This window comes from Toxotes jaculatrix, chromosome 3 (assembly GCF_017976425.1).
Source record: "Toxotes jaculatrix isolate fToxJac2 chromosome 3, fToxJac2.pri, whole genome shotgun sequence".
NCBI lineage: Eukaryota > Metazoa > Chordata > Actinopteri > Toxotidae > Toxotes > Toxotes jaculatrix.
In genome coordinates this window covers 6,243,767-6,253,850 of record NC_054396.1, presented here as the reverse complement: position 1 = coordinate 6,253,850, position 10,084 = coordinate 6,243,767, and the positions used below count along the sequence as shown (strand labels likewise).

The window sequence follows — 10,084 nt, the reverse complement described above, 5'->3', positions numbered from 1 at the left end:
TCAAACAACTTTCAGTCTCTGTTACCAAATACTGTGAATGCAAAATATTTTTTAAATGTGACTGATCTCAAGGCACAGTTCTCAGGCCAGTGTAATAACATTGACCAATATGCCATGTTGTACATATTGGGCAATTCATGGCTACAACTCAGACATAAAAACTATGGTAAAAACATGGAGAAATATAAGGAACGATTAATTATTTGCCTTTAAAAATAACATCACTCCTCCATGCACTGCTGTCACATATCAACTTGAACTGGAAGCAGTGCAGACTGGACCTTTCATCAAAAAGAAAATCAATTGCCTTCACTTCCCATATTATCATACATCTGCCAACAGTTAGAGAGGGATATGTTGGATTGGAGATGTCCTTAAATGTAAACCTGTGTAGTGTTAAAAAACAAAAAAGGGGGTGAGAAATACTGTATTGTTGAATTAGCAGAAGATTCCTGGTTTTGTGTTTGCTAAGACCATGTGTCCTCTGACAGAAAATGTCGTCCCTGCTGTCAATAACAGCTTTTTGATGTTCACAATATGTTGTTTTCATTTAGACTGTGTAAGAGAGTTTTTCTTGCTGTTAGTTGTTCTTCTGTCTTCTGTAGGCTTTGTACTGTGACTGGTGTGAGCCATCTCCGTTTCTCTGTTTGGCACATGCTGTCATGATTTTCAGGACGATTCATGATGAAAACTTTTTGTGACTGATGCGTTTACAGAGAGGATGCAACAGAGTATGCCTTAAGAACAAAAAAGTGGTGACTGTCATGTCCACTTTTACTTGAACTTGGTCCAAGTTCTCAACTTGGATGAGAGAGAGCTACAGTTCTCAACCAAAGCAGAATCGGAAAAGCCTCTTGGATGAACATCTTCAAGATCTACAACCAAGTCCAGATGTCCTTGATTCAACTCTTCCTGGATGGTATTATTGAGGTTTTCCAGTGGTGGGGCAGTTTACTCAGAAGTGACAGAAGCTATAGAGTTGAAACACATGTAACACAATGACAGCTCGTGGTTTATCTGCTGTACACATAACACTGAATTATCAAATTTCCCATGCAGGCCAGATCCATATCTCGTGCTTTCATATGTCTCAGGACTGTCCTAATGCAGCACCTTTACCACAGTGTGTAACTGTAACAACAGCAGGTGGTAGTACTTCTGACAACAGCACAATAATAATCTCCTTGTTTGCAGAGTGAGCTTACTCTCATGGTCTTTATATGTAATAGCAGAAAACAAATGTTTGGTAATTGAACGTGATCCAGTAACTCTGTGTTGTGCGCCTCTGCTCTCACACTGACCTCTCTGGGAAACAGATGATGCTTAAGAACAATGTTGTCTTGTATACTGTTCTCACACTGACATGCTCCTGTGTCCATTTCCCATTATGTGACAAGGACATATTTCAGACTGAAGTGATCCAAACAGTGATCTACCACTTGAGAGAACTGTCTTTGAGAACAGAGGTCGAGGGGAGCGTCAAGGACGAGTGTCCTACAAATGCCATATCCAACAGCTCCTGTGTTTCCAGTGGCACTTGAACTGAAATAGGCAGGCTCAACAGGGGACAGGCTTCAAGATTTTTTTTTCCATACTTCAGAAAGACTATCATGTTGAAGCTGGAGTGCTCGCTGGTGTGACAGTTTGCGTATCAACACAGCAGCGATGGAATTTACAGGCCTCGAGGCCAGTGTATTGTTTGTGATGACACTGCTGCCTTGCTGCATAGTGATTTGGTACAGTGCAATTTAAATTCAAGGCACTACATTACCCAGACTGTTAAGGTATTCACTCATTCATCTACAATAGATGGTGATAGTTGCAGTCATGATGTGAGTTTTTGTAACAACCTAGTAGGAGGAAGTCAGAGATAAAGAAGTAATTGTTTACAATGACAGTGTGGGATGCATATGCATCAGTCAGCAATGATCTATTGATCTTTGAAGCAGTAATATGCTTCCTGAGTAGGTGGAAAGAAACTGTTTGACTAAAATGAAATCACTTTGCACTTTGACTAAAGTCACTTGTTGGCCAGGACATTTCTAACCAACACATGCAACCGTAACATACAAAATTTGAAGCTAGCTTGATATTCAAAGGTTTAAAGTGAAACTGTATAACATTTCTTTCTTAGAAATGAAAACCTGAATTCATAAGAAATATAACACACTTCAATTCAATACATTCAAAGGTTTTGCTGCTGCAGCCTTACTTGATCTGGTATGACCAGTAGCTAATGGTGACTAATATTAGCAAACTGCTGGTAGATGTTGCTTATTAGCTGGGGCTGTCACTTTTACAATAAAATCAAGGTTGAACAAATGAGAACAAACACATAATTTGTTCAAATGTTTTTAGCTCCACCTGTTTTTTCCTGCTGTAACAAGTCAAAATGTCTGCAAAGAAAATGGTCTATTTCATACATTCAGGACACAAAATATAAAAACAAGGTCACATGAATACACAGATGGATAATTTATATATTTATTATCATTTAATATCACAAATGTTGCGTATCACAGCTTTAATGATATTTTCTTTGTATTTATGTGTGTTTTAGCCCTTAGAAATCCTCCACTTCACATGGGACAGTCTGATCTTTGATTATCCAGCCAGTTGCCTACGGTGATTGGTGATTAGCATGGGTTTCGTACTAGTGGTAGCATATTTCAGAAACCTCCATAGCTAGCTCCAGGCAATCACTTGCATCATGACAGGAACTGAACAGACCACAGTCCAAGTCAACGCAAGAGTCATCGTCACTGCTGGGTGTGGACTCCACTGGTGGGATGACTTGTTTGTAGTTGGGGCAGCAGTTATTGGCAGCTCTCACACAGGAGTCAGGCAGCATGAGGATCATATCGTAGAAGCGGCAGAAGAGACAGTTCAGGACGATTCCTGCACAGTCAACTGAGGGAGACACACCCAGTAAGGAAAGAAGGAAAGGAGGTTTACTCCACTGTAGTTATTCAACATTACTTTTTTTTTTTTTGACTTAATAAAAGCCAACAACCCCTTCACACTTCTGCAATGATCTCTTTGGAATAATGTGTGATGTTTAAACCATATCTTGGAACATAAATCATTTGTGTTGCTATAAGAGTTGCTTGTCTTCACTTATATCTTATAACATTTTAAAAGCCTCCTTTCCTTCCTCTGTACATGCATAATTTAGGAAATCATGCCTCGCTCCCTCACAGAGAGACAAGCAAGAAAGCTGTTTGGAGACATAATCAATTACTAGAAGTCTCTCTTGTATACTTTGCCAGGAGCATTTCCAACTTGCGGTGTGGTTGCAGTGAAACAATGCTATGTGTCTTCCCAGCAGCCTTTGCCAAATGGTGCCCTCATGGGTGCAATGAAGCGTGAGATCATCAAATGGTACTGACCATGAACAGACAGTTACTTACCGAAGACATGCTGTAGGAAAGACCTTATGACTTGTGTTGCACGGAATACAGAGATATATCTCCTCCAAGACTGACTAATCCTCTATATCTGTTGTTTAAATGTTCAGAATATCATTTATGGCAATGTTAAGGATGAATTATACACATTTTTATCTGAGGTATGATTAATTTGAATTCATTAGGTTGCCACTGTATGGGCAAGATACCAGCAAATTTCACATACTTGATCACTTGTACTTATTTTCAACATATATCTACCATATGTGATTGAAATTATGCAGCGTTTACAGAAACAATATCAGTCGTCAGAAGCACCGCCATCACATAGGCCACAAATTCTAGAAGCTGGACAGTTTTTTTCAGCGTCATCTGTATATAGCATATGTGGAAAATTTGCTAAATTTTAGATTAAATTTGTAAAATAAAGAAAAAATAATAATAATTTTGAAAAAGAAAAAAGAAGTTATGAGTGAAAACCTAATTTTGTGATTTGTAAACTGGCTACATCGTGGGGTTTTTTCCCCCACCAAAGTCAAAAGTAATGAACTCAGCCTAAATATGGAAATATGATACGCAGTGATTGAGATGTCATTTTAACTAGACGAGCAAAAACATCTCAACCTCATTGGTGGATGTGATAATCCAGTGAGAACAGGGTGAATACATCAGAATTCATTCTCATGAGGTTCAGCAGTAATAACACCATCTAGCACAGAGCACCATTTTTAAGTGCAAAGCAACGCACAGGGACTATAAACAACAGCAGCTAATGCATTCTTTTCTTTTGAATCAAATGGGAGATAAAAGGGTTTTCCAGTCGCTGACTATTTGTCTCACCGTAGTTCTACAGAGCTAGAGAGAAGCAGTGGAGGAACAAGGGAAACACACACATGTGACACCTTCAGTATGCTGTCCCTGCTCAGGTGTTTACATGCTTGAAAATAGCTGAATGTACCTACATGAAACCCCAGCTACACTTTGGTGACAAATGGGTCTTGCAATCTGGTGAACAACAGTTGGGGGACAGTGACTGTGTGCAACTTCCTGAGGCCTTGTCATCAAAATGAGGTAACCATATTTGGTACCATAGTGCCTGCACATACACATGTACCCAAACATGTGCTCACTGATGATATCTGGCTTCTTACGCTGTAGCATGAGACTTAAACCACCAAGTCATTTTTACATTCTTGTCTGTGTATGGGTTAACCGAACATGACACAGCATGTTAATTAGTGAACTTTAGATGTGTAGGTACAAGTGTTTCTGAACTTTAGACAGGAGTCAGGCTAGCTGTTTCCCCTTGCTTTCAGTCTTTATGCTAAGCTAGGCTAATAACATCCTGACTCTGACGACGTATGAACCGACACGAGACTGACATCATCTCATCCCTTGGAAAGAAAGCGAATAAAGGTATTTCCTAAAATGTTGAACCTTCACTTTAATTAAAATGAGTTATTTTAAAATGACATATTTAATATTTAATTTGATCAAGTGCATAAGAATATAAACAGTCTGCGGTGTAATCAGTTATGCTGCTGCATCTACAGTAGAGACTCTACTTTGGTGGCCATTTTTTTACATTAGTCTTTCTCTTTTCTGCTGTAGTTTCAGTTTCTAAATTATTCACACTTTTTCATAATTGATAATATGAACTGTATTTAAGCATTCTCACAGCATGGTGAGGCATAAAGCTTGCAATTTGTCAAATTTTTTATTCTGTCTGTGGTTTGTGGCATTATTATTCTGCATATTAATAATCGTTTATTTCATCAGTAGCAAAGCTGTGTTTGGATGAAAAAGTTCATTTCATAACAGTTTTACTGAGGACTCACCACAAGGTTTTTTATTCTGAAATGATTTTAATGTGTGTTTATCTGGATGTGTTTGGCAGCTGTGTGTGCAGTTAGTGGGCATCAGATGGGGCTGCGGGGTTTTTGAAGAGGTGCTGGTGTCACTAACCTCCCATGTTGCTCTGCTGAGAAGAAGACAGAGAGTCTGTGGTGGAGGAGGCTGTGGAGGAAGATCTCCTCAGGTACATTTTCAAAGACAACAGAGGGGAAGAGGAGCTGTCACACTCTCTGGGCCGCTGAGCATCTGTCTCTCTACTGGTGTCCCCAGGCTCAGGCTCTGCAGTTTCACTGAGTCTCCAGTTGCTGACTTGAGCCTCACTTTGGATCCTTTCTGTGAAAGACACAAAATGTTAAATAAATAAAGACACATCTTTTTGCAACCGGTACAATTTACAGTACAATTTGACTGAGGATTTAAAGACCATATACCCCAGCATGTGTTAGTGTGGGCACACACAGGCTTACAGACTAACACAACAGGCAATGGTCCAACTAGCCTCATTTGCACATGTTCTAAAGCTGCTGATGAGAGGCATTACAAATTGATCCAATAAGACACAATAGGACACAATACAATACAAAAGGACATGATATGAAACTGTGTGGAAGTACAGTAGCCACCTTTTGCTTTGATGACAGCTTTGCACACTCTTGGCATTCTCTCAGTCAGGAGAGTGATGAAGTGCTGCGTCAGATGACCTGGCCTCCACAATCACCTGACCTAAACCCAACTGAGATGGTTTGGGATGAGTTAGACCACAGAGTGACGGCAAAACCAACAAGTGCTCAGCACCTCTGGGAGCTCCTTCAAGACTGCTGGTAAGCCATTGCAGGTGACCTCATGAAACTGAATGCAAAGAGTGTGCAAAGCTGTCATCAAAGCAAAAGGTGGCTACTTCAAAGAATCTAAAATATAAAACATATTCTGGTTGATTTAACACTTTTTTGTTTACTACATAATTCCATATGTGTTCCTTCATAGTTTGGATGTCTTCAATATGAATCTACAATGTAGAAAGTAATAAAAATAAAGAAAAACCACTGAATGAGAAGGTGTGTCCAACCTTTTGACTGGTACTGTATGCCTGATAAGAAACAAGATACAAGATACAATATGACACAATACAACATAATATGATACAAAACAATAAGTGTTTTTTCTTTCGCTATTTCTTGGCTGGAGAAATGTGGAGTCCACATTCACCACAACGCTGATCATTTGCATGCCAGCATAGTCCAGTTTCTTTCTGTCAGCACAAAAAAAGCTTTTAAACAGCATTTATACCATCACAGGACACAACAGCTGTCCAGGAAAACCAGACTATTGAGATTCTTTTAGGGTGACACTTAAGAAAGAGTGAATGCCTAGGCAGGGGGAATGAAAGTGTGAGATAAATTATAGCTATAAAACAATTAAATCAAATGATCAAAACATAACTGAGACTTAAATTAATGAATGGTAACAATTTAATCATATTATCCACAGGCTTTTTTTATTCATTAGAATAGCTTATTCCCTTTCTTGCTGAGAGTCAGATAAGAAGATTGATGCAGCTGTCGTATGTGTTGTGTCGCTGAACTTGAAAAAAGAGCCAGTAGGTGTTTAGCTTAGCATAAAGTCTGGAAAAAAAATAGCTAGTCTTTTGTTGTTAAGTGCCTTTAAACCCACATACTAGCATTTATAACATGTTATATTTCGTTTTTTTTTTCATTCAACCCACAGAAAACACCAAGATTTTCCCCATTTCCGGTCGTTGACTCCATCCAGCCAATCCACTCCTGTTAACGGCTAGAGCAGGGGTCGGCAACCTTAAATACTCAAAGAGCCATTTGGACAGAAAACAAAACACCCGGCGCCACAAAACCCTTTTGACATCTAAAATGGGGATAACACTGCATATATCGTTTTTCTTGTCTTTTTTATTTTATTTTTTTTTTTTGTAAAAAAACTATAATGTGTTGGAGTTATTAAATCACTGCAAATCAGTTTACTTCTGCATGTAACAAAAACATTTTGAACTCTGAAAAAAAGAGGCTTGGTTGATGCTTGCTTTCAAATAAAATACTCAATGTCTATTATATGAAATAAAAAATCCAAACTATGCACCTGCCGTCTGCTCCCGTGTTCCGCTATCACTTTATCGCGTGAGCTGGAGCGTGCAGTCAGCTGTCAACCTGTAAATATTGCCGCCGGGTGTCGCACATCGGCGGTTGTGACGCATATTTTGAGCGACCAAAAGTTACAAACGTTTTATTTTAATGTTACAAGTTCACCATAATCTTCAAATGTGGAATTACATTTAAAAAACGAACGAGCCAAAATAAAAATACATTTAAACAGGGAGCCACAGCAGAGGGATGAAAGAGCCACACGCCGCTCTGGAGCCGCGGGTTGCCGATCCCTGCGCTAGAGAAACACCCAGCTTGGCTCTGTCCGAAGGTGAGTTAGCTAAGCTAACCCGACTTTTGCTTCAAAGTCTATGCACAGACTGGGGAGAACATCCACTATGTGTGTAAGCATCAAATGACTATCTGATGCTGATAAGCCACTTTTGTTCAGTCATATTGTTTTCTGTGTTTACTCAATCTGCAAATCTGTACTCTGATTTTACCACTGACTGCAGCAGCACACAGACTTTCTCTGTTTCAAGTAACTTTCCAGTCAATGGACATGAAGTTGTTATTAACAGCTTAATAGTTAAGAGTATCCAAAGCTTAACAAGCGCTGGAAAACTCATAAATATTACTAGTAAGGAAGAAATTATAGTTTGACACAGAATTCATTGAGTCCATTAGTCCATTATATTCTGATCTTAAAAACAGCTTTTCTACTTGTGGAGGCTTAAACTAATTGACACAACATAGAAAAACAGATCAGTGAAGCTTCAATGTCAATCAGTGTTACACCCATTGCTTCTGAAACAGCTGGTAAATGACAAGATTGACATCATGAAAAGGCATAAAGTCCACACTGATCACACGTAAAAATGTACAGTCTGCACATGGCAAGCAGAGTCAACATGTGCTGAAGAAATTTCCAGAAAATGAGACGCCAGAATGTGGAGTGAGGCTGAGAAGTTTCGAGTGCAGGAGTAGATCTGTTTGTTAACATCTGATTTAAATAGATATTAATGAATTATTGCGCTGGCTGCAGACTGTTTACTTTTTCACCACCTATTTGAAATGAATTATTCACCATTCTTTTCTCTGTTTTATTTAACATTTAATGCCTAATGATTTATTCACAGTCTGGACACATTTTTGAAAGTCGAATAAACTGTATTTGTCTTACCTAAATTGTTGAAAGAGAGATACAAATGGATGTTGCTCAGGGCTGTATTGGCCATTTACAAGATTTTATTAGCTGTTTTTTTTAAATACAAACAAAATGACAAAGTTCGGTTTATTGCCACCGTTTGTCAGCTTGAAATGTTCTTTTATCTCTCATGGACTGTGTTTTTGTCTGTCATTTCTCAGTGGCTAAATGGGAAGAGGAGAAGGCATCGATTGGTATTTGAAGCACAACAAGTTAAAATTAACTCCAAAATCAGTGCCATCTGCGTATATGTTTGAGCTGAAAAGCAGCGAGATACTCCCGGGTAATCTAATGAATTAAGTAAGAGGTGCAGCTAGTCCGTGCCCATGACCATTAGCTGATAGAGAAATAAGGCCTGCAGGCATACTATGTATTTTTCAGGTTTTGTTCCAGTGTTTCGCTGGGCCGCACTCACTCATTAGACACCACAGTTACTCGGAGCGGCGGATCTGAAGATAATTTCACTTCATGTTTTAAATCAAAATGCAAACTCAAATTTGCAACACGTCGAACAGAAAACATCGACACAATTTAAAGAGCGTATGCAAGCAAGCCACTGACAAAATCCATTTGTGTCATTGCTGCAAAATGTGATTTGTTGGGGAAATTGTTCTGAAACCGAGCAACAACTGAAAAATTCCTCATGCTGAATTTCAAGGTAGCAGTAGGTAGATGCATGCAACTGCTTCAGTACCGTGAACAGGAAAGATGACACCGATGATTGTACATTATCATAACAAAGATTTACAAGAAACACAGTGACTCAATAGTGATGCTCAGATTTTTTTCCACAGACCTGAGTCTGAGTTTAACTTACCTCCTCTCGCCCAGATGGAGCTCTCCTCAGCAGTGTTTACTCTCCCTTTGTCTTTCACATCGGCTCTCAGAGTCATTTCATCTGCCATCTGGTCCATTGCATCACAAATAGAAAATGTACTTAGTATGACAAACCTGATTACCTCAAGCCAAAAATATGAGGCTGCACACATCTGAGGCCAGTGTGAGTTAATGCCTAACACAGGTTTACCACAGCTCGGTGTCTTCATGCACTCCTCAGCTCTCAGGATTAGGGTCTCAAGCAGCGGGCTGCAACATAGTCTTCTGGTCCTGGCTGTGGAGGCAGCTGTTTACTTCTGCAAAGCAGAGAGCATCCAGGACAAATTATCCTCTACATTGCACAGGGTCCATTTGGCCTGCTGCCTACAGTACTGTAAACCTCTCCAATGTTCCAGTGACGTTGGCAAAAACACTGAAGATCTGCTCCTCTCAAAACATCACTGAGACAAAGTCAGCAACATTTTATTAATTTGACTTGTTTCCCCTTATGAAGTGATAATGAAGCCAAAGGCAAACGCAGAGCATCGCATAGTAAAAGGGTGTATCACTTTAAATTATTTCCCTTTACAAATGCATTATCACGTCATCATGACACACGATAGAGGTTTTGTAAGGTCACAGTAATAATATTATGGGAGAAAATACCATACAAGTACCAAGTCCTTGTT

At 39.2% G+C, this 10,084-nt stretch overlaps 1 protein-coding gene across 1 annotated transcript; it reads right to left on the bottom strand.

The window, feature by feature from the left end:
* Positions 1-2,653: 2,653 nt before the first annotated feature.
* On the bottom strand, positions 2,654-9,493 carry mdfic2 (MyoD family inhibitor domain containing 2). The gene is made up of 3 exons (XM_041033437.1): positions 9,397-9,493; positions 5,373-5,594; positions 2,654-2,910 (listed from the first exon to the last, which is right to left on the bottom strand). Exons 1-3 carry the CDS (start codon positions 9,491-9,493, stop codon positions 2,654-2,656), a joined length of 576 nt encoding a protein of 191 aa, XP_040889371.1.
* Positions 9,494-10,084: the final 591 nt, after the last annotated feature.

Bases quoted from the DNA above. Each gene is read 5' to 3' on its own strand.
- mdfic2 (XM_041033437.1), bottom strand. From the start codon at position 9,493: ATGGACCAGATGGCAGATGAAATGACTCTGAGAGCCGATGTGAAAGAC. The intron at 5,595-9,396 runs GTAAGTTAAACT...TGTCTTTCACAG, and splicing joins CTCCATCTGGGCGAGAGGAG to AAAGGATCCAAAGTGAGGCT. The intron at 2,911-5,372 runs GTTAGTGACACC...TGTCTCCCTCAG, and splicing joins TCAGCAGAGCAACATGGGAG to TTGACTGTGCAGGAATCGTC.